The following is a 25,571-nucleotide window of genomic DNA, read 5'->3' on the forward strand; positions in this document are numbered from 1 at the left end:
AGAGATGAGCCTTGATGAGGATCTTGGGATACCAGCTACTATGAGAACACCTAGTGTAAAGAAGGCTATGGAAGCCATGAATGCAAAGCTGCAACGAAGATCTGGGAGAGTGAAGAATCTTGTACAGAGGTTTACCTATGATGGTTATGTGGCACATCACTATGCATACATGGCAAAAGTTATACAGGTTGTAGAGCCCACATGCGTTGATGAGGCTGTTGGAAATGTGCGTTGGGAGAAAGCTATGGATGAGGAGATGGATGCACTATATTGAAATGAGACTTGGGATTTAGTGCAATTGCCTGAAGGCAAGAAAGCCATTGGATGCAAGTGGGTGTACAAAAAGTAAAACATAACAGTGATGGAAGCATAAGCAGGTACAAGGCTAGATTGGTAGCCAAAGGATATGCGCAGACATATGGCATTGATTATGAGGAAACTTTCAGCCCAGTTGCCAAGATGGCAACAGTGAGAGTTGTGATAGCAGTGGCTGCATCAAAGCAATGGTCTTTACATCAAATGGATGTAAAGAATGCATTCTTGCATGGGGATTTGCAGGAAGAAGTGTATATGTTGCAGCCACCTGGTTATGAGGATGTGAGTCACCCCGAGCATGTTTGCAGGTTAAAGAAAGCCTTGTATGACTTAAAACAAGCACCAAGAGCATGGTCTGACAAGATTCTTGAATATCTTGTCACTATTGGCTTTCATGTAGCCAATGCAAATTTCTCGTTGTATGTGAGACACGGTGATAGAGAGGTTGTGCTTGTTGTCATCTATGTAGATGACCTGATCATTACGGGGGACCATGATGCAAAGATCTTTGATGTAAAGATCTTGCTTAGACAGAAGTTTGAGATGAAGGATCTGGGGGAGCTCAAATATTTCTTGGGCACATTGAGGTGATTAGGTCACCACATGGTATTGGATTACTGCAGAGACAGTATGGCTTGGACATGTTGTCCAAGTATGGTATGACAGGCTGTAAGCCTATCTCAGTGCCATTGGATCAGAATGGCAAGTTGAGTGCAGATTCAGGAGAGATTTTGGAAGATCCTACTATGTATAGGCGCATAGTAGGAAGCTTGATCTACACGACGATCACAAGGCCAGATTTGAGCTATGCTGTTGGGTTGGTGAGTCAGTTTATGCAGGTTCCTCGGAAGCCGCATTTGGATGCATTGAGACGCATACTGAGGTATGTGAGGTCTACTTTGCATTGTGGACTATTTTATGAAACTGGGACGACAGAGATATGTGTACATGGGTACACAGATGCTAATTGGGCTAGTAGTATCTCAGATAGAAGATCTCCTAGTGGCTTCATGTTTTCTTTGGGGAGTGCTGCTGTGACTTGGAGCAGCAAGAAGCAGCCTACGGTTTCTCTATCCAGTACAGAGGCCGAGTGTACAGAGATGTTGCTATGGCAGCATGTGAGGTAGCTTGGTTAAGAAAGCTACTTTGCAGATTTGGGTCTATCAGTGTGGATAGACAAGTTGTCATTTTTTGTGACAACATTAGCAGTATACACAGTTTTTCATGCTCACACGAAGCATATAGAGGTCCACTACCATTTTGTCATAGAGAAGGTTTTGGCAAGTGACGTTGACCTTGTTTATGTCAGCACATAGGATAATCAGGTCGCTGACATCTTCACCAAAGCATTGGGTACAGAGAAGCTCCGCAGATTCAAGGCTTCGCTTGGTGTACATGAGATGGAGTTGAGCTCGAGGGAGAGTGTTGAGATATCGAGCTCGTCTAGTGAGGTGGTGGACACTGATGACCCGCCTGGAGGATAGGCCCCACACTTACACCACTGGCATGGTTGGTGAAATCATGGGTGATATGTGGCCAGTGGGATTGTATATACATACATGTATATATGTATATATATATATATATATATATATATATATATATATATATATACATACATACATATATACATATACATATACATATATATATATATATATATATATATATACATGTTTGTATGTATATACATACATACATACATGTATATATATATATATATATATATATATATATATATATACATACATATATACATATACATATACATATATATATATATATATATATATATATATATATATATATACATGTATGTATGTATATACATACATATACATGTATGTATGTATATACATACATATATATATATATATATATATATATATATATATATATATATACAGATAAACACATATACATATACTTATACATATACATATGTATATATATGTGTGTGTGTGTGTGTGTGTGTATACATATATATACATATATATGTATATATATATGTGTGTATGTATATGTATACATATATGTATGTATGTATATATATATATATATATATATGTATATGTATATGTATGTATGTATGTATGTATGTATGTATGTATGTATGTATGTATGTATGTGTGTGTGTATATGTATGTATATATGTACATATGTATGTATATATGTACATATATATGTATATATATATACTAAATCTGTGAAATTGGGAATGTTTTCTCGAGTCTGAATAGACATCTTGAACGCCTTGTATTGTGGCCCGAGACCACGTAGACAGACTTCCACCTTATCATCATCATCTACTGAAACACCAATAGATGCAAGGGATTCCACAATACCCTTGATCTTCAATGCATAGTCATTCACAGACATACTCTTTTTCTCCACAGTATGAAGTTCATTCTTCAACTGTATCTTTCGTGTCTTGGTATTCGTTTCATAGAGTTTTACCAAGGTGTCCCATGCCTCCTTGGGGGACTTGGCATCCTGTATGTGCCCAATCATGGTGTCCTGTATACTGATAGAGAGCAAATACATAACTTTTCTGGCTCCTTGGTTCCAATCCTTGAAGTCTTTTACATTTGCAACAGTCGGATTGATCTCCGATATCTCCGGTGCCTCTTCATGCTCACCTTCTATGTAGTCCCAGTAACCCTTTCCCATCAGGAAATTTGTCAACCTGAACCTCCAAGCATGGAAGTTGTTCTTATCAAGCTTCTCAGCAACAATCTGGTTTATGCCATCATTTGACATCTTGCCAGACACACAAATTTCCCAGAAATAGCACTCTGGTTTGTCCTGTACAAACTGATGTATTTTCTGCAGCGGTACTATACTACACTCAAATGTCACAACCAATGACCTCAATGTGCATACATACACCCAATGGCAACTGTTTAACCTCCTTGCAGCACACACAATGTCTGCACAACCAATCTGTCTTCCTGGAGTTCTTAAAACAGAGTTCTGCAGAGAATCGATGACTTACCCGCAGTGCTCGAAATCGCCTGCTTTCCGAAAAACGGAGATCCTAACGCGTCCGAAATACATTTTCGGCCCGAAAAGTTCAGTCCGATAGGACAATATAGTTGCCCTATAGCTTTACTCCTACAAAGAAAGCTCCTCAATCAAAGATCGTTTACCGGTGCTTCCCATAGAGCTCCCGACAAGGGTCTAGTCGTCAAAACAAATAGGGAAGAGTAGATGAAGCTCTTACTCTCGTACGGCTTCCTGTGCTTCTCTTGCTTGCAGCTCAGCCCTTAGCATGAACCAGGCTCTGATACCATGAAAAGATGCAGGGGAGAAGGGAGCTTGAGCTCTTACAAGCACACACACACTCACAAAACCCTAAAAAAGAACACACAAGGTGAGAGGCTGAAAATCTTCTTCTTCTTCACACAACACTCAACACACCATATACAAAGATAAGAGTACACACAATATGAAAAGGTACTCAACCAAATACATACTAGGGTTCTCTATAGTGTGAACCCAACTAAATGAGCTGGCGCTATAACTATGCCAGTCTCTAGAATGGCTGTCACATAGCCTGTCATCCCACTGGCCGCATATCACCCATGATCTCACCAACCGTGCCAGTGGTGTAAGTGTGGGGCCTATCCCCCAGGCAAGTCATCAGTGTCCACCGCCTCACTAGACGAGCTCGATATCTCAACACCCCCCCCCCCATGATACAAAGAGGGACCATCATCATCATATAACCTATGGAGCTAACCCCTCGGTAGGAGGAGGGGGCCATCAAGGATATCGAACATGGGATTAGCCTATGGAAGGCTCTGCAGATCTGTCGAGGGTGGGAAGGTGGCTTTGTGCCTCTCCAAGATCTCCTCAAGCTAGGAGGATTTCTTTGTTGCTGTGGCGAGATCCAAGGAGTCTCGGACGTCGGGCTCGCTGTAGTGCCGTGGCCCGGTCTACAATCATGGTACATGCACACTTACATGTGGCATGCAAGGGTGCTCCTCCTCCCCTCTCTACTCACCTAATGTGCGGTGGACAACCTCCCTCAAGCGACATGTACCACTCCCGCTCCCTCTACAATCATGGTACATGCACACTTACACGTGGCATGCAAGGGTGCTCCTCCTCCCCTCTCTACTCACCTAATGTGCGGTGGACAACCTCCCTCAAGCGACATGTACCACTCCCGCTCCCTCTACTCCCCGATGTGCTTGCACTGCATCTATCTTTCTTTTCCAGGAGAGAGGGCTCTTTGTTGTACAATGGATATCTATGTATGAAGGAGAGAGAGAGAGAGAGAGAGAGAGAGAGAGATCGCCTTTGAAGATAGGCTAAGTGGGCACTCACACAACATTTCTAATCTTACACACCTTAGTTATAGAAATGATCCTGTCGTCATGCTCTCTTCATTAACAAGTTAGGCACAACCTCTGAACATTCAGAAATACGTCCATCTCAAACCTAGGGAGGAGATGTTGATACAAGACTACCTCTCATCCCTCCACATCCGAACATACATATTATTTTCTTTCTAGTACCTAGTACTCGCTACTTAGTAGCCTCTATTCTTCACATAGAGCATAGTTACTAGATGTTTTTAAAACGGAAAGTACTATACTTTTAAAAATGTTTTTTATTTTTGAAAAAGTTTTTAAAACAAGTTTTTTATTTATTAAACTTTTAAGCTATAATTATGGCCTATATATATATAGTTTTTAACCCTAGGAACCACAAATTTCATGTATAAAAATTAAACTTGTGCATAGTGAACAATTTGAAGCCTATGGCTATCAAAAACGTGTCCTAAAATTGAGACGTTTTGAAACGTACACGTTTTTTGTTTTTTTCTAAAAAACGTGTTTTTTGCAACACTGACATAGAGAAGAACCACATTCTCAAGATGGACACCCCTCAGCTACCTTTTTTACTGCATCGAAGATTGTTCATCAACTAAGAGGAAGCCATGGGTTGTTTGTGCCAGCATTGTGAGGTAGAAATGGAACAGCCTTATCAAATGTCCCATATACTGTAAAATCCATACTAGTACCACATTTCATAGCAATGATGCTTCAGACTCTTCCTTCATGTCAAATGAAAGGAGTACCTCCTACAGAGAAAGGCCACTTACAGCCAAGGAGACCATCATGCCTCCTGGGTTGTGAAAAGGAGGTGATCGACAATAAATATGAAACAGGATGCCAATTCTTTCGGTTTTCCCAACCTTGAGCCAAACAATCATCTATTGCCATAAAGCAATGAAGATGATAGCCAAAATAAACCACAAGATATAACTGACCTTGTGCCCACAATCATCTATTATCACAAAGCAATGATGATGATAGCCAAAATATACAGGCTGGCATTGGAGGCACACATAAATGATTAGATTGAGGATAGGGAAGCCAAAGCTGGAAAAAGCAGGATTCAAACTCCATCACTTTGCCTTGAACTACACCCAGCTCCCTCACTGATTACGAAGTAAAAATAAAATTTTCATCTCATAGACTTTCACAAAGCTTTGGACACAATCCCATTGCAATTAGTTGCTCAAGTAGTTTAAGGGAACAGTGTCACTGTGACACTCAATGACGAGGCCAGTCACAAGTATGTCTGATCAAGGAGTTGTTAGAGGATACACACCATTTTGATACAAGGAATCTCCACTCTCCTACAAACATAATACTTCATTGACTTTTTGAAGCGCAGGCTCCGACAATGGCAAAAAGGGCAGTGATGGTCTACTGATTGTGTGGGATCAGCTGACCAAGTCACCAGATTAAGAACAACAAAACTGAATAATGTCCTAAAAGGAGCTGGGTATGTTGTCGAAGATAATTTCTGACTACATATGGTCCCATTAACTCGAATAGCTGTAGAAGGCATGTAGACCTTCAACTTCTGCATTGCTTTGCCAATATTTGGTACCATACAATGCTGGAATAAGGGTCTCACTCATAGTTGTCCATCCCTATCCGTTGCCTGGCCTCCTGCATTAGTCACTGCCATGATGAGCCTGAGCATCATTGCAGAGTACAGAACCTGTAAATGCTAAATTGCAATTGATGGATGGTGACATGAAACATCACGATTAAACCATCAAGCTCTTATCAAGATTAGAAAGTTATCTTTTGTTTCTGTATGCTTTGTACGCAGTGTCATGGAACTCAAGAAGACAACAAATGCTCTACCAAGAAACTTCTCTCTTCTTATTCTGCAATCATGAATGATTGTAAGCAGTGAGAAATTAAGGCATTTAGACCTTCTGAAAACAACCAATGTCAACCAGACCACCCCATGTATGCTGCAGTAAGACTTCAAGCAATACTTTTCATACAAATCTACATCCTCAAAACAAAGGTTTGCATACAGATCTGCATCATGATATTTGAAATCAAGATAAAAATGCTGTACCAAGAAACTTCACCTTAATCTGCAATCATGAATGTAAGCAGTGAGATAATTTAGAGTTCAAGAGAGCCACCAATGCCAGTGTATGCATCAGCCAGACAACCCAACAATTGCCACATTGGGACTATGAACAATACATTTTCATACATATCTCCGTCCTGAAAAGGCCTCAAGCTCTAAACCAGTGCATGCAACATATTCATAAAAGTGGGGGAGAAGGGAATTGTGGTGCCATTTCCTCTTATAAAATGCCCAAAAGAAAAAGATTCAAATAAGATTCCAGTCTTCCTGAGAAGGCATATGGCGCATATCCTTCGTTCTCAACTTTGAAGAAGGTGACTATGCTACATCGTTCACAAAATTGCATATTACCATCAATGACTCCTCAAAAGCTATGGTGATCGAGCCCTCACAGTTTGAGCGTATCTGAGAGATAAATCCATACTCCACTTAATCCAAGCAATGCACTGGCACTCTCAGATAGAAACTTAAGCTCCTGCACTGTTATCAGGTTAAACATAAAAGAGAAGGGGACCTTTCTTGCTCTACAAGGCCTTCCAGGAGAACTTCATAAATATGCTGTAAGGAATCCTCTCTCCTTTTAGAGGACAAAAACTTACGTTGTGTATCCAGCTTCTGTGCCTCTGCAGAGTTGCCAGATGTTTCCCATATCCTTGCCATTATTCCTTGAGTGGCTTCTGTAGGGGCAACTCCATTTCCATTCATTTCTTTGTATAGCTTAATGGCAAAGCCAGTGTCACCAACTAGGTTCATCATATTCAAGAGGGCAGTATATGTGTTCACATTTGGCTTGAGGCCAGCTGCAAGCATCTTTTGGTAGACTGACCATGCGTCATCAGATCTTCCAGACAGCCCCAGTGAGTGGATCACTGCTGTGTAAGTTTCAACATCAGGTTTGATTCCCACGTCTTGCATCACAGCACACAGATCTGAAGCCTTATCCGGATTCCTCCCCCTTGCCAATGCATGAACTAATGAGCTAAAAGTCTCCTCATCCGGTTGCAAGCTGGACTCCTTCATGCGGCTATATACCCACATTGCTGCTCTAGAATTCTTCACAAAAGCACAATCTTTGATAAGCATGTTGAAAATCTCCAAGGATATGTCCACACTCCTAGACTGCAATTCAGAGAGAAGCTCCTTCAAAGCAGAGAAATTTGAGCTTTTAACCAGCATGCGCAGCATAAAAACTTCATTGTTTATGTCATGCATGAACCCGGGGATAGATTTGAGCCACTTGAAAAACTCCCAGGACACATCAGATTTCCTAAAGAGCTTCAAAACTTTATAAACTGCATCAGCTGTCCAGTCCACTTTCACCTGCTCAACAACTGAAAAGCCTTCAGTCTCCAGTAGCCTTGCAGTCTCCGACAAAGATACACGAACCTTTTTATCAGGAGACGCCAATTGCCCTAGATCATCCTGCAAGTCGTTCTCTTCGCTCTCATTCAGAGTCCAAACACCTTCAAGATCCTGAGCTTTGTGTCTTCTCTCTTCAGCAGATAGCTCAGGCCACACCTCCTTGGCAAAAGCATTTGCCTCTTCCATTTTGCCCTCCCTCTGCAGTGAATTGAGTGCAATGCAAAATATCTTCCCAGGCCTTCCATAAGAGTTACGCATTTCCTTTCCTAAACTGTGGAGCAAGGTTAGATTGCCAACCTTGGCATGAGCTGCCATTAGGCAGGCATAAGCCGACATCGTAGGCTTAACCTTTAGACCAGAAAGTGATGAAAATATTTCTTGTGCTGGCTCTAGCTTACCAGCCTCTAAAAGACAACGGATAAGTAAACTTAGAGTCTGAGAACTCGGAAGAACCCCTTCCTCCACCATTTGAAGGTACAGAGTGACGGCATCCTCATACCTCCCTTCCTTTGCAAAAAGATGAAACATGCTGGTGTAGGTTAAGGCCGACATACTATTCCCCTCTTCCTTCATTTGGTCCAAAAAGGAAGTAGCACCGTCAGCATCACCATAAGAAACACACCAGTGGATCAGTCTGTCATACAGGCCAGCATCCAACACTAGGACACGTTTGTGCATCTCCTCTGCAAGATATTTCACGTCATCTAGGGATCCTGCTTCTCCAAGCACGTCCATCGTGGCTCCATATGTATGTACATCTTGGTCGAAACCCTTGTGTGTAAGCCAGTTGAAAAACCCAAGGGTGGTAGTGGGAGAGGAGGCAGCTCTGATAACCCTAATAACCATATCAGAAGAGAAAGACACATCCAGATCTTCCAAGTGCTTAGTAGTCTCTGGTCCCCAGGGGTTTGCTTCAAGAATTTCACATACCTGGATAATCTTGCGGTACTTCAGCAAGGCATCGCTGGGAGTGTCTTCTGCAGGCGTGATCTCATCCAAGGCTTGTTCGGCAACATCGCTGCTGTAGCTTCTTCTGCCATCGCTTTCAGACCCTCTTCTGCCATAGCCGATGAAGAATCGGCCGCCATCGCTTCTCAAACCTCTCCTTCCATCGCCACTGAGACCTGTTCTGGCATCGATGCTGAAGCTTCCATTGCTGCAAAATCCTCTCCTGCCATCGCTGCCAAAGCCTCTACAGAAGTGGGGAGGGTGTGATGCGCCTGTGCCATAGGAGATGATGCCAGTTCGAGATGCCGATTTCGCCCGTTCTGCGTTTTCATTCACGCCCTGCTGAACTTCTGCAGAGCTCCAAGCTCGTAGGCACGCAGTCGCATGCGTGACATTCCAGCCCCTGAGCTCTTTGCTGATGACCTTCTGCAGCATGGTGTATGCAAAAATGAATGTGATACCATCTGATATTCAGTTACTCTAGGGTTTTGCAGGTGGTTTCTACAATTCGTTGTTAAATATAGGAGTGTTATTATATCTATTTAGATTAGGTTACCATCAGATTGTTCTATATATACACCTTGTCCTTCTTCAACCATGTACTGGACTCTCTCTCTCTCTTTGCCTCTCTAGCATCCCAAGTACACTCTAACCCTCCTTTTTCTTGTCTAAAACCCTTGCATGGGTGCATGAGGTTGTTGAGATAATTGACTCGAGATTAATTGCCTAGGTTGTTGACTAGCGATGGTGGATCCAAAATCAGCGAAGGATTTGCTTGTGGTGACCCTTCTCTAGTGGTCGTTTGTGACTGTCAGTGAAGAGCTTGCTAGAGTTCGTACGTGCCCATGTTCTTGCTCTACTTTTGTGGGTAATGAGGGCCAAATAGTAGCCAAAGGTGTTTATGAGTTTGTGGCATGGCTTGTTTTATGTGTCAAACTGAGCTTATTGTTGGGATGGGAGTCTAACTTGTGGTGTATGTGTTGAACTAGGATCCACGTGTTCAATGGCTATCATTAGGTTGGGGTAGAGGGTGTGCCTTTGTTCCTCTTTAGGCTTTAGCACTATCCTGATAGCATTGGTAGGATGAACATTTTGGATAGTAGGTTTACCACTTTCGAAGGGTCATGAGGTTGCCACTCCTTTCACCAGCCCCATCCAACTCATTGATTGAGCACACACACTTCTTGTAGAGGGGTGGGTAAAGGAAACAATGAAACTATCGAAGGGTCATGAGGTTGCCACTCCTCCACCATCCATCCAACTCATTGACAGCTCATTGATTGAGCACATACACTGCTAGTAGAGGGGTAGGTTAAAAAAAACAATAGAATTATCAAAATAGATGTACCTTCTTATTAGTAGGTAGTCCACTAATATCTTGCTCTGCACCCTGACATCTCACTGCTATCATTGCGCTAGGCTCTACATGCCTTAAGACACTCACTTGCATGAGTATCAAAGGGCATGAGCTCATAGTTGATGGAAAATGTTATTGAGTGTATACACTGCACTCTCTTCAAATGGTGAATTGTTTCTAATCAGATGCCTTGATTAAAAGTGTATGTGTTTTTTATGTTGACAAGAAAATTTATGGCAAGATCCAAGTGTAGGTAAAAATCTTTAAATTTTCTATTTGTGAATATGGGTACATCTACAAATCTGTGATAGAGGGTACAATTTGTATAGCTTGCACATAATGATTAATTGATTTGTTTATATCTATTGAAGCGGACAAAGTGTACCGACAATGGGAATGATACATCTTCAAATAGATAATGATTAATTGATATGTTTATGTCTATTGAATTAGATAAAGTGTACCGGACAAATGAACGTAAGTATGAATACATACATATGTGTACAACGTCAAAAGACCGATATGTCAAGAAATTGGTACATTGAATGATTTAAAGACCATGTATGTCAATACATTGGTACATTGGATGATTTATACATGTGCATACCAACTAATTAACCAATATTTTTTTCTAATCAATACATTCTTAAGGAAGCTATAAAATTTCAAATTGGTACGTCCATATCGATTAATATATGTACATCACTACAATTAAATATGTACATCACTCATCAATACATATATGTACGTCACTTATCAATACATACCAATTAATATGTATGTCACTTATCAATACATACCAATTAATATGTATGTCACTTATCAATACATACCCATTGATATGTACATCACTCGTCAATGCATACTTAAGGTAGCTATAAAATTTTAAATTGGTGATGGTGAGTGATGTACATACCAATTAATATGTACATCACTCTCATCAATACATCACTCTCATCAATACATACCAATTAATAATGATGAGTGATGTACATACCAATTAGTATGTACATAATGCAATTAGTATGTACATACCAATTAATAATGATGAGTGGTGTGCATACCAATTAGTATGTACATCATGCAATTAGTATGTACATACCAATTAGTATGTACATCATCCAATTAGTATGTACTATTAGCCTTCTGTCTTCGAGAAGTTTAGGTGTGAACTGAGCTGATCATGGGCACTTTTTATCCTGTGCTGGCAGGGGTTTATTCCCTGTGAGAACACACCCTTAGTGTGTTATCAGACGTCAGCCCTAGTGCTAGGGCTACTAGAGTTGTACTCCACTCACTCATTATCTTATTCGAGTACATTCTAGCTATCACTATCATTTCTGTAGCTCTCTGAGCTTGTGTGCATGTTTTGTCTGTGGGTTTATGCAGAGCATCTTCTTTCACATCCAACATTGGTATTAGAGCAGTGTTGTTCTATTGCCGCTCCTTTTGATCTTCATCTCATTGGGATCATTTTCTCATTCTGGGTAAAATCTTACTCTGCATACTTTCAATTAGATCTAGGGTTTTGCCTTTTGTTGTACATTGGTGTTATTTTTGCTAATATTGTTGTACATTCAAGGCTCACCCGCCGGCACTGACTCTTCACTCAGCTTTAAGCATAGGGTTTCAGCTAATACTACTCTCTATTGTTGTTCATTCATTCAGCTTTCTTTTGACATTGGACTTCTGCATTCATCATCTTTGAAATTTCAGCCTCTCAGCATTCATCTCTTGAGCATTTGTCTCTTGCATCAATTGATTTTGCTTGGCTAGCTCATTTAATTGTGTCAGTCAGTATTGCCGTACCTGTAGCTTAGGGCTTTGATTTCTGCATTCATTGTCATTGGTGTTATTTTTGCTAATATTGTTGTACATTCAAGGCTCACCCCCACACTAGCTCAGAGGTTTTCAGCTGATACTACTCTTGCTACTGTTGTTCATTCATTCAACTTTCTTTTGACATTGGACTTCTACATCCATTAGCTTTGAATTGTTAGCCTCTCAGCAATCCTCTTGAGAATTTGACTCTTGCATTAGCTAATTTTGCTTGGTCAGCTCATTTAACTGCATCAGTCCGTATTGCCTTATCTATAGCTTAGGCCTTCGATTTCTGTATTCAGTGTCTAGCTTTCAGTCTTTAGCATTCAACGCTTCGCTTTCTACTTTTAGTGCGTGGCTCTCGGCTTTCAGCATTCAACACTTTGCTCAACATTCAAAAGTTTGTTTTTCTGTCTACGATTTCCTATCTTCAGCTCAGCATCACTTACTGACTCCACGTCAGCTTCAGATTTGTTGACGCCATGTCACCTTCCGAACTGCTGACTCCACCTTAACATCAGACTTGTTGACTCCACGTCAGCTTCGGATCTGCTAACACCATGTCACCTTCAAAATTGTTGATGCCACATCAGCATCGAACCTGGTGATTCTACATCAGCTTCCGTCTTGTTGATTCCTCGTTAGCCTTTGTCTTGTTGATTCCTCGCGTTAGCTTTGAATCCGTCTCTATGTCAACATCAGGTCTATTATCTCCATGTCAGTATCAGACTTGCTAGTTCCATGTCTGCTTTCATCTTGTTGACTCCACACTAGCTTCCAGACAACTGATTCCAACCTATAGCTTCCCCATCTGACTCCACACCTGTTGATTCAACAACTTACTTCTGGTAAGTTTACACATTCCTCTACAAACATTTGAAGCACTTTGACTCCCTCGAGGTAATCCCTGTGTCAGGTACACTTTAGTTTGTATATTCCTTTGTTGTGCAATGTCTAGGAACACCAATGAATTGTTCGGCATGTTGTCCGTTGAGGACAAGTTGGATGGAACCAACTATCCCATGTGGGTATATATGATGCATCATGTTTTGGTGGCAAAGAACTTGTGGGTATATGTATCTAGTACTGATACCTAGTCTATTAGGCCGGCATCTATTGTCAGCACGTCCTCTAGATCTGTTGTTGGAAATAGTGAATCTGGTTCTAGTGGCAGTGTACAACCTGCACATGTTTCTCCTACACCAGAACAACTATGATGGGATGCCAAAGATGCACAGCCATGTTGGGCCTTTCACTACTCTCAATGGGACTCTTCTCTCATGCCTCGGGGAGCCTAGACTCCAACTCAAACCCAATATGCCATAGGAAACATGCAATGCATTAGTGAGGCAACTCTCACTTACCTCTATTCGTTTGCTCTTGAATCGGGGACTCCTTGTGGTAGCTACATCAATGGAAGCACACCGAAGTAGCTTAACAAAGCCGCCACCACTCCACCTCAAGTGTAGCCACTGCTCTCTCATGCCTAGACTCCACCCAAACCCAATATGCCATGGGAAATACGCAATGCATTAGTGAGGCAACTGTCACTTACCTCTACTTGTTTGCTTGAATCGGGGACACCTTGTGGTAGCTACGTCATGAAAAGATACAGGGGAGAAGAGATCTTGAGCTCTTGCAAGCACACACACACTCACAAAACCCTAAAAGAGAACACACAAGGTGAAAGGCTGAAAGTCTTCTTCTTCTTCACACAACACTCAACACACCATATACAAAGATAAGAGTACACACTATGAAAAGGTACTCAACCAAATACATACTAGGGTTCTCTATAGTGTGAACCCAACTAAATGAGCTGGCGCTATAACTATGCCAGTCTCTAGAATGGCTGTCACACAGCCTGTCATCCCACTGGCCGCATATCACCCATGATCTCACCAACCATGCTAGTGGTGTAAGTGTGGGGCCTATCCCCCAGGAGTGTCCATCGCCTCACTAGATGAGCTCAATATCTCAGCACTCCCCCTGGAGCTCAACTCCATCTCATGTACACCAAGCGAAACCCTGAATCTGCGCAGCTTCTCTATACCCAATGCTTTGGTGAAGATGTCAGCTACCACATCCTGTGTGTACCCAATGCTTTGGTGAAGATGTCAGCTACTAGATCCTATGTGTGCTGACATAAACAAGGTCAACGTCTCCTGCCAAAACCTTCTCTTTGACAAAATGGTAGTGGACCTCTATATGCTTCATGGTGCAAGCATGAAAAACTGGGTTCCTGGCCAATTGTATACTGCTAATGTTGTCACAGAAAATGACAACTTGTCTATCCACTGATAGACCCAAATCTGCAAGTAGCTTTCTCAACCAAGCTACCTCACATGCTGCCATGCAGCACCTCTGTACTCGGCCTCTGTACTGGATAGAGCAATCGTAGGCTGCTTCTTGCTGCTCCAAGTCACAGTAGCACTCCCCAAAGAAAACATGAAGCCACTAGTAAATCTTCTATTTGAGATACTACCAGCCCAATCAGCATCTGTGTACCCATGTACACATATCTCTGTCCCAGTTTCATAAAATAGTCCACAATACAAAGTAGACCTCACATACCTCAGTATATGCGTCTCAATGCATCCAAATGCGGCTTTCGAGGAACCTGCATAAACTGACTCACCAACCCAACAGCATAGCTCAAATCTGGCCTGGTGATCGTCATGTAGATCAAGCTTCCTACTATGCGCCTGTACATAGTAGGATCCTCCAAAATCTCTCCTGAATCTGTACTCAACTTACCATTATGATCCAATGGCACTGAGATAGGCTTACAGCCTGTCATACCATACTTGGAAAACATGTCCAAGCCATACTGTCTCTGCAGTAATCCAATACCATACTGTCTCTGCAGTAATCCAATACCATGTGGTGACCTAATCACCTCAATGCCCAAGAAATATCTGAGCTCCCCTTTACATCAAAGATCTCTGCATCATGGTCCCCCATAATGATCAGGTCATCTACATAGATGACAACAAGCACAACCCCTCTATCACTGTGTCTCACATACAACGAGAAATCAGCATTGGCTACATGAAAGCCAATAGTGACAAGATATTCATAAATCTTGTCACTATCGGCTACATGAAAGCCAATAGTGACAAGATATTCAAAAATCTTGTCAGACCATGCTCTTGGTGCTTGTTTTAAGCCATATAAGGCTTTCTTCAACCTGCAAACATGCTCAAGGTGACTCACATCCTCATAACCAGGTGGTTGCAACATATACACCTCTTCTTGCAAATCCCCATGCAAGAATGCATTCTTTACATCCATCTGATGTAAAGACCATTGCTTCGACGCAGCCATTGCTATCACAACTCTCACTGTTGCCATCTTGGCAACTGGGCTGAAAGTTTCCTCATAATCAATGCCAAATGTCTGCGCATATCCTTTGGCTACCAATCTAGCCTTGTATCTGCTTATGCTTCCATCACTGTTATGTTTTACTTTGTACACCCACTTGCATCCAATGGCTTTCTTGCCTTTAGCCAATTGCACTAGATCCCAAGTCTCATTTCCATATAGTGCATCCATCTCCTCATCCATAGCTTTCTCCCAACACACATTTCCAATAGCCTCATCAATGCATGTGGGCTCTACAACTTGTACAACTTTTGCCATGTATGCATAGTGATGTACCACATAACCATTATAGGTAAACCTCTGCAAAGGATTCTTCACTCTCCTAGATCTTCGCAGCTTTGCATTTATGGCTTCCATAGTCTTCTTTACACCAGGTGTTCTCATAGCTGGTATCCCAATATCCTCATCAAGGCTCATCTCTGAGCCACTAGACTCTCCATCAACATGAGAATGCCCTGCAAAAATGTCAGGCATACTAAGGGGCTCAATCACTTTCTCTTTGCCTTTATGTGATGTACTAACCACATTTGTAGCACTGGTATTATGACGCAGCCTGCCACTCCATGGTCTATCAACTGAACCACTAGATGAGGACTCTCCTGGTCCACTCAAAGAATGTGATCGTTGTGACTTGCATTCTGTGCAACCACATTTCCACTCACATTAGCCCCAACAGCTTCTTTTTCAGAAGCATACCAGCTGCTCATCTCATCAAAAACAACATCCCTGCTTACCCCCAACTCACGTGTAGCAGGGTTATAACACACATTTTTTAGCTTTTGGATCCAGCTTACTTCTCAGCTCATCTGGCGCATGCACATATGTAATGCATCCAAAGACTTTCAGCTGAGACAAATGAGGTTTTCTGCCAGTAAACCTCTCCTCTAGAGTTACATCATGTATGGCTGCAATTGGAGTCGTGTTCATGATGTAAACTGTTGTAGAAACAGCCTCAGCGCCCAATAGCTATGCGGCATATTCTTCTCTCCCATCAATGCTCACGCAATCTCAGCAATGTGCCTGTTTTTCCGTTTGCTGCAGAGTGTATCTGCATGTAAACTGTCTCCGAATACCATTGTTCTTTAAAAATTCAGAGAATTCATTGGAGAAGTACTCTCCCCCTCCATCTGACCTTAGGCACTTTACATATTTCCCTGTTTGCTTTTCAACCATAACTCTGAAATTCTAAAAATGAGTGAACACCTCACCCTTCTCCTTCATGAAGTATACTCACACTTTCCTTGTGTGGTCATCAATAAATGTCACATAATACCTACAGCCTCCCATAGACATGGTCTTCGTAGGACCCCATACATCTGAATGCACAACATCTAGTGCATTTCTGCTCACATTTTTTTCACGTGGAAATACATGCTTTGTTTGCTTTCCAAATTGGCATGCTTCACATATTTTGTGCATACCTTCAACTTTAAACTTTGGCATCCCTATCACAATTCCTTTAGTCTGCATAGACTTCATTCTCTGCATATTCACATGTCCAATTCTTTTATGCCAAATGTCTGTGTCTGCAACAATTCCTAAACTATTTGCAAACATCGCAGCACTCACTTCAGGCATACATTCAATGTAAACATTATGCCCACTCTGTTGCCTTTTGCAACCAATCTGCACTTGTCTTTAAAGTCTTCAACATAACAACCACCATCACAGGGTTAAACCGAACCTGCAAACCCTGCTCAATCATCTGGCCAACTGAAACCAGATTCTTTGTTATGTTCAGAACATGAAGTACATCTGCAAGATACTTCACTTTGCCATCCTGCATAGACACTGGCACATCTCCAACATGGGCAATTGGATGAGCAGTGTCATCCCCAGTTTCCACAAAACCTGGTCTTTCAAGGTTTTTCATCTCCTTGAACCACTCCCCATGACTTGTCATATGGTTTGAAGCACATGAATCAATGTACCATACATCATCTTTATGTGCTGCTTTAACATTTTCAAACATGGCATTAACGACATGCTGTATAACAAACAACCTTTCATTGTCCTCATTGTTTCTACTCGAGGATGCATAGTTGTTTTGCTGCAATTTCCTATTTTGCATGTCAGCCTGCTTCTTATATAACAATCTACCTGCACATGTCCAGGCTTATCACAATAAAAGAATCCAGTGTATCATTATACTGCCTTTGCCAATTTCCATGACCTCTTTGACTCCCCTTACCTCTGAATTGGCCTCTACCACCTGCGTGTTGTTGTTGTTGTCAATTCTGGGACTGTTGTTGTTGCTGCTGCTGGCCATAATTCTGATTACTTGTTCGGCCACCTCCTTGGCCACGTCCATGGCCTCCTCTACCTCGTCCTCTTCCTGAACTTGTGTAGAAGGCCTATTGCTCCGAACTATTTTTGTTTCGTGAAGACTACTGGTCTTCACCCAAGCTCTTCTCTTCTATAATCAACAGACACCAAATATGTAAATTAGGAATGTTTTCCTGAGTCTGAATAGACGTCTTGAATCTTGTATTGTGGCCTGAGACCACGTAGACAGACTTCCACCTTATCATCATCATCTACTGAAACGCCAATAGATGCAAGGGATTCCACAATACCCTTGATCTTCAATGCATAGTCATTCACATAGACATACTCTTTTTCTCCACAGTATGAAGTTCATTCTTTAACTGTATCTTTCGTGCCTTGGTATTCGTTTCATAGAGTTTTACCAAGGTGTCCCACACCTCCTTGGGGGACTTGGCATCCTCTATGTGCCCAATCATGGTATCCTATATACTGTGATAGAGAGCCAATACATAACTTTTTTAGCTCCTTGGTTCCAATCCTTGAAGTCTTTCACATCTACAGCAGTCAAATTGATCTCCGATATCTCCAACTATGCCTCTTCATGCTCACCTTCTATGTAGTCCCAGTAACCCTTTCCCACCATCAGGAAATTTGTCAACCTGAACCTCCAAGCATGGAAGTTGTTCTTATCAAGTTTCTCAGCAACAATCTGGTTTATGCCATTATTTGACATCTTGCCAGACACACAAATTTACCACAAAAACAGCACTCTGGTTTGTCCTGCACAAACTGTTGTATTTTCTGTAGCGGTACTGTACTACACTCAAATGTCACAACCAGTGACCTCAATGTGCATACATACACCCAATGGCAATTGTTGACCTCCTTGCAGCACACACAATGTCTTCACAACCAATCTGTCTTCCTGCAGTTCTTAAAACAGAGTTCTACAGAGAATCGATGACTTACCCGCCAATAGTGCTCAAAACTGCCTACTTTCTGAAAAACGGAGGTCCTAACACACCCGAAACGCGTTTTCGGCCCGAAAATTTTTTATCCAATAGGAGAGTATAGTTGCCCTATAGCTTTACTCCCGTGAAGAAAGCTCCTCAATCAGAGATCGTTTGCCGCCGGTGCCTCCCGTAGAGCTCCCAAACAACAAGGGTGTAGTCGTCGCCAACACAAATAGGGAAGAGTAGATGAAGCTCTTACCCTTGTACCGCTTCCTGTGCTTCTCTTGCTTGTTGCAGCTCAGCCCTTAGCGTGAACCAGGCTCTGACACCATGAAAAGATGCAGGGGAGAAGAGAGCTTGAGCTCTTGTTGTTGCAAGCACACACACACTCACAAAACCCTAAAAGAGAACACACAAGGTGAGAGGCTGAAAATCTTCTTCTTCTTCACACAACACTCAACACACCATATACAAAGATAAGAGTACACACTATGAAAAGGTACTCAACCAAATACATACTAGGGTTCTCTATAGTGTGAACCCAACTAAATGAGCTGGCGCTATAACTATGCCAGTCTCTAGAATGGCTGTCACCACACAGCCTGTCATCCCACTGGCCGCATATCACCCATGATCTCACCAACCATGCTAGTGGTGTAAGTGTAGGGCCTATCCCCCAGGCGGGTCATCAGTGTCCATTGCCTCACTAGATGAGCTCGATATCTCAACACGTCAATGGAAGCACACCGAAGTAGCTCAACAAAGCCACCATCACCCCACCTCAAGTGTAGCCACTGCTCTCTCTTACTCCCTCCCTCACACACACACTCTCACAAGCATTGAAGGCAAGAGATAAGCAAGGTTTGAGAGAAGAATAGAGCACTATCTTTACTTGAGAGCATACAAGAGTGTATGCAAGAATGCATATGAGAATGAGGATTTAGAGTTACAATTTGACCTTTATACTTTGCTCATAGTGTTCACACTTGGCCGGCCAATGTCAAAAATGAGGTCCTAGTGCATCCAAGACTGCCTACACTAGTGCAAACACCTTGTCCTATCTAGTAACTTTAACCTTATTATCCCATGGCATGCCTTTCATATACAAGCAGCGATCGCACATGTAAAATAATCCATTACAAGATAAATGTGAATCCTCTAGTGCCTAGGCTAGTCAAAATATGTGGTGGCCGACCGCGGTGTCATAGAAGTCTTTGACAGAGTCTTCAATGGCACTTAACATGCCCCCCTTCCTGAAAAGTAGATTGCATCCTTGAAAGATGTGGTTGAAGAAGATTTGAGGTCACGGGAGGAAAGCAATGCAAGTCTTGGGGTGATCTGCATGGCAAAGTAATAACAAGTAAGATGTTCTTTGAGCAACAAGCAGAAGCTATAACAAGGAAATAGCTGAATAAGCAATCATAAAATAAGGGATAAGACTGGTTAAGCTTCCCAAAGATGCTACAAAGATGAAGATTAATGCGGATCTAGCTTAGAAATAGGTACAAGTCTACAATTTATGAATTGAGTTCAAAAAATATGCCTATGGTTATGACCACAATCTCAAACACAACTATCTAAAGCTATATGTAAGCTCTAGAAGTAAAACTGCATGTGATTAAACGATTACTTACATAACAAAAGTGTGTTTTTTTTTTTTGCTTCTTTTGTGAAATGAAGGGTGATAAGCTACCACTCCATGGAAACCAAAGCAATGGCCTAGTGACTCCTGTCTCACGGATATCAAGAACCGCTAAGAGACTCTGATGACAATGGTTTATTAGTGAAGCAAAGACATGAGGTTCCACCCTATGAGAAATCAAGGCATCGATCTCAGGTACCATTACTAGTTTTCCAAAGACCTACCAGGATTCCACATGGTAATGGCTATCTTCTTGGTTATGTTTTTTTTTAAATTTTTGTGCTTTTTATAATGTAACAACCATCTTTTTTACTCACACACTACCTAGAGAGCTAGTATATAGCTAAAGATGGTTTAATAAATGTAAAGCAGAAGAGCCACCAACTCATTCAAAAGTATACAATTCAAAATTTCTCTTTATCAGGAGACGGAGTGTGGTAGAAAATCCCTGATAGGATTCAAGTAGGCCATTGAGAATGATAGAGACAAGAGAACTATCTGGAATAACCTCATCAATATTGATCGGCTATTCCCACAGATCCTTAACATTGTTCAGAAAAGCATCCATAGATTCAATCTTTATCAAATGCTCCAAGTCAAGCTTTTTCCAAAGATTGGCAACTTGGGCTTCATTGCGGATCTAATATAGAGAGGCAAGGATATCCCATGCACTCTTAGTAGAGGAACATGATCGGATGTGAGGAATAACATGCCGTTTGCAGGAGAGGGCAATAAGTGCATGTGCCTTGTTAAGTGCCATTGAAGAAGGAAAGGCAATAAGTGCATGTGCCTTGTTAAGTGCCATTGAAGAAGGAAAGGCACGAGCGAAAGAGGACAACTCTAATGACTCTGTATCAAAATATGACAAAAGTGATTCTCATGATAGCACTCACAAGATTGAGGCAACCCCAAAAGTTGAAGAAGTGGGTCATGGCACTCTTTTACTTGTGGTTCATTGGTTTTATTGTTACATAGTTTGGATACTAACATAGAAGACTTCTATGACACTGCGGTCGGCCACCACATATTTTGATTGGCACTAGAGAATTCATATTTCTCTTTTGTGATGAATTATTTTATAAGTGCGATCGATGCTTATATATGAAAGGCGCACCATGGGATAATAAGATTAGAGTTACTAGCTAGAACAAGGTGTTTACACTAGTGTAGAGAGTGTTGGATGCACTAGGACTTCATTTTTAACGTTGGCCAACCAAGTGTGAATACTATGAGCCAAGTATAAAGGTCAAATTATAACTCTAAATGCTCATTCTTATATGCATTCTTGTATGCGTTCTTGCATGCACTCTTATATGCTCTCAAGTAAAGATAGTGCTCTATTATTCTCCCAAACCTTGCCTATCTCTCACCTTCAATGCTTGTGTGAGTGTGTGTGTGAGGGAGGGAGTGAGAGAGAGTAGTGGCTACACTTAAGGTGGGTGGTGGCGGCTTTGTTGAGCTACTTCGGTGTGCTTCCATTAACATAGCCACCACAAGGAGTCCCCGATTCAAGCAAACAAGTAGAGGTAAGTGAGAGTTGCCTCACTAATGCATTGCATGTTTCCCATGGCATATTGGGTTTGGGTTGGAGTCTAGGCTCCCCGAGGCATGAGAGAAGAGTACCATTGAGAGTGGCCAAAAGGCCTGATATAAATGGTTCATGTGTTTTTGTTGTTTTTTGCATCAATTTCATGTTTTTCATGTTTCTAATCACTTCTTGTTACTCTCAATCCTTGTAATTTCAAGTTTGTTTGGTCAACTTTGATAATTTTTGTTTAATTTTACACTCTTTTTCAAGCAAATTAAAAAACAAATTGCTCAATTGAGCATAAACTCAAGGGATTTTTATGAAACAAACCTTGCCATTGCATTTGGAGCATGCCAATTACCCTAATTGCATACATGTATGCACAAATCCATCAATGATTTTGAGGGGTAGAGGATTTTGTAATGCAAAATTTTGGTTTTGGCATTAAAAAAATGAAGAAAAATCACTCATTTGAGGCCTTGAATGATGGATTTTGATGAAATGGACATTGCCATTGCATTCAGAGCATTCCAATTACCTTAATTGGACATAGTTGTGCAAGTTTTGGCTAGATTTAGCATCTCATTTGGGCTATGCATTAAGAGGCTTTTGCTTAAAAATTCTGGTTTTTATGATTAGCACAAAAAGTGATAAGCCTCTAATCTTGTTAATTAAGAGGTGATTTAATGCCGATTTTGCACTAAAAAATCATTAAACTCATTTGATTTGAGTTCTTGAGTTTGTTTGGGATGCAAAATTGAATCAAGAACATGGATTTAGTGACATGAAATCAATTGATTCTCTTGATTAATTGTGAATTTAGCATAAAAAAGTGTGTTTCACATACTTAATTTTGCACTTAATTTACGTGAAAACACTCTTTGGAAGCCTTAGAATCAATTAGTAAGGCTAGAAATTGGATTTGGATGTAAAACCATTGCCAAATGCATCTCTAATTTCTCTAAGAGTATGCAGGTTTTTCACTTGCTAATGAGACTGCCCGCCCGTCCCCATGACCACTCGTCCCTTGTCCATCCGTTCACTATTTGGCCACCTATTGCTCTAAGCACACATTCCCATCCACAATTTCACACTTTCTCTCTCTAGTTCTCGTCCACACATCCTCTTGTTACTCTCCATTTTTTTCTCCTATTGTTGTATTTTTATTTGAATTTTTCTCGATTAAAAAAAATCCCCCTTGTATTCTTTCATAGAGAAGCCCCCCAATTGCTTCTTCTATAGCTTTAAAAAAAAAAAAAAAAGAGAAGCCCTCTTTTAAAAAAAACCCCAAGCTACTTTTCTCTATAACATTTAATTTTATTTTTTAAAACAAATCCCCCAACTTGCTAAAAAATTTATTTAAGAAACAACAAAACAAAACCCAAAAAACATAACATAACAAAACAAAATAAAACAAAACAAAAAATGACATGCTGGCTCCACCCTCGCATGCGCCAGCTCCTGCTCCTCTGCCTCTTCCAAGTTCCAACCCCTCTTATCTCTGCACCCACCAAGTCAGGCCCCACCTCCTCTACCATCGCCACAGCTGTTTTGCAGCTCCTCACTTTATGAGCTTCTTGCAGCTCCTCACTTTGCCAACGTGGTGCTGAGCCTCTGAAGGATTAAGGTGACAAAGCCCCTGCGCTGCACTTTGCAATTAACCGCCTTTACGATTGTCATCATCAAGGCCACCCTCGCCAGTTGCGCCAACCGAGGGCCCTGTAGTCTCTCTTGCCACCCTGAGCCACAATCCATCCAGGGCCTAAAATTGACAGCAGGTGTTTTGCCTGTCAAGGGCGTTTTTACCTTTAAAAAAGGTTTAAGTTTTTTTTTTTCATGTCAAAAAAAAACATGCAATGACTCAAAAATTACTTGTCATGTGAAATGTTTTATTTAAATATGCATGTCATTTGACATGCGGGTTAAAAAAATTTGCTTTTCATTTTTTAAGCCTTATATATATATATACCTTATAAATAATATTATATATATATATAATATTATTTATAATATATAATTTTAAACTTATTCTAAAATTAGATTATAGTCTAGACTATAGATAAATATACTCGATCCTCGAATAATGAGGATTCATGAATTCTCTAGATAGAGATTCTCTATCTTAAATTTTATGAATTGCTGCTCCATTACCACCTCACACACGCTCCTCATCACCGACTCCTCCCCCACCCTTCACTCTAACTCCTTGCCCGTCTTGCCAGCAGCCCACGGCCACCAACAGGACTCAGGTCCCCAGTCGCTTTGGTGGAAGAAGATTTGGCAAGTCAAGGGCACCCGGGCGGTCATGCATGGAGTCTCTATTGGACTGAAAATGGTTCTGTGCTTGTGGGTGTGTTTGCAAAAATATTTCAGCACTCTAATGTGCATATGCCCAAGGTTTCTGTGAGGAGTGGGTCTATCGATTTGGCCTTTATCATCTGAGCAGTTGGTTCCAAGGACACAGTTCTCTACTTGACCTATGCAGGTTTGCTCGAGTCTGAGATTTTTATGATCCGCTTAATTGGAGGGGAAGTGGGAAGGGCGCTCGAGTTTGCATCTTGTTTAGTGGCACCGCCCAACCTTCCAACCGAAGAGAATGTGGGGGAGAGGGAGAGCTTGAGTTTCCTTGCAAAGCAAACACACACACGCACACAAGAAAGTGCAAGACACAAGAGAGATGGAAGGCTGAGTTTTCTTCTATCTTCTTCTCTTCTCTATACCATATAACTAAAAGATAAGAGTACATACATAAAGGGAAAGTACTCTCCTACAGCAACATACAAAGTAGTCGATCTATAGTGTGAACCTGACTATATGAGCTGACGCTATAACTATGCCATAACTCTAGTACTCCAAAGTGGCTATTGTCACACAACCTGTCATCCACTGGTGGCATATTAACCATGATCTCACCAACCATGTCAGTGGTATAAGTGTGGAAGCTATCACCTAGGCAGGTCATCAATGTCTGCTAGCACTAGTTGAGCTTAATATTTCAACACTCCTTCTCAAGCTTAACTCCACACACTGCACTCCAAGTAAGCTCCTAAACCTATAGAGCTTCTCTGTGCCCAATGCCTTCGTGTGAAGATGTCATCCATCTGATCCTCCATGCTTACACCATGCTCTGGGTGCCTGCTTTTAAGCCATACAAGACTTTACATAACTTGCACACAAAATCTGGGTGTGCATCATGCTCATACCCTGGTGGCTACATCATGTAAACTTCTTCTGTTGCAAATCACCATGCAAGAAGGCATTCTTTACATCCATCTGATGTAAAGACTAACCCTTGCTATACAGCCATAGCAATGATAGCTCTCACACTTGCCATTCTTGCAACCGGGCTAAATGTCTCTTCATAGTCAAGGCCATAAGTCTGCGGATAGCCTTTGGCTACCAATCTTGCCTTATACCTACTCAATGAACCATCAACGTTATGCTTGACTTTATAAACCCATTTACATCCAATTGCCTTCTTTTCCTTAGGCAAAGGCACTAACTCCCATGTTGCATTTGTATCCAATGCTACCATCTCCTCATCATGGCATCTTCCCATTTCTTGTTTCCAAGTGCTTG

At 41.4% G+C, this 25,571-nt stretch overlaps 1 protein-coding gene across 1 annotated transcript; it reads right to left on the minus strand.

Annotated features, from left to right (window-relative positions):
• Positions 1-6,711: 6,711 nt before the first annotated feature.
• Positions 6,712-9,678, minus strand: LOC147641183 (uncharacterized). The gene has a single exon (XM_086818900.1). The coding sequence runs from the start codon at positions 9,472-9,474 to the stop codon at positions 7,216-7,218; it is 2,259 nt and encodes a 752-aa protein (XP_086675026.1). The 5' UTR covers positions 9,475-9,678; the 3' UTR covers positions 6,712-7,215.
• Between the last annotated feature and the right edge of the window lie 15,893 nt (positions 9,679-25,571).

Source organism: Cibotium barometz, chromosome 2 (genome assembly GCF_041138505.1).
Source record: "Cibotium barometz isolate CiBa-2024 chromosome 2, ASM4113850v1, whole genome shotgun sequence".
NCBI classification, from domain to species: Eukaryota; Viridiplantae; Streptophyta; class Polypodiopsida; order Cyatheales; family Cibotiaceae; genus Cibotium; species Cibotium barometz.

Coding starts and splice junctions, on each gene's coding strand:
- LOC147641183 (XM_086818900.1), bottom strand. CDS start 9,474: ATGCTGCAGAAGGTCATCAGCAAAGAGCTCAGGGGCTGGAATGTCACG.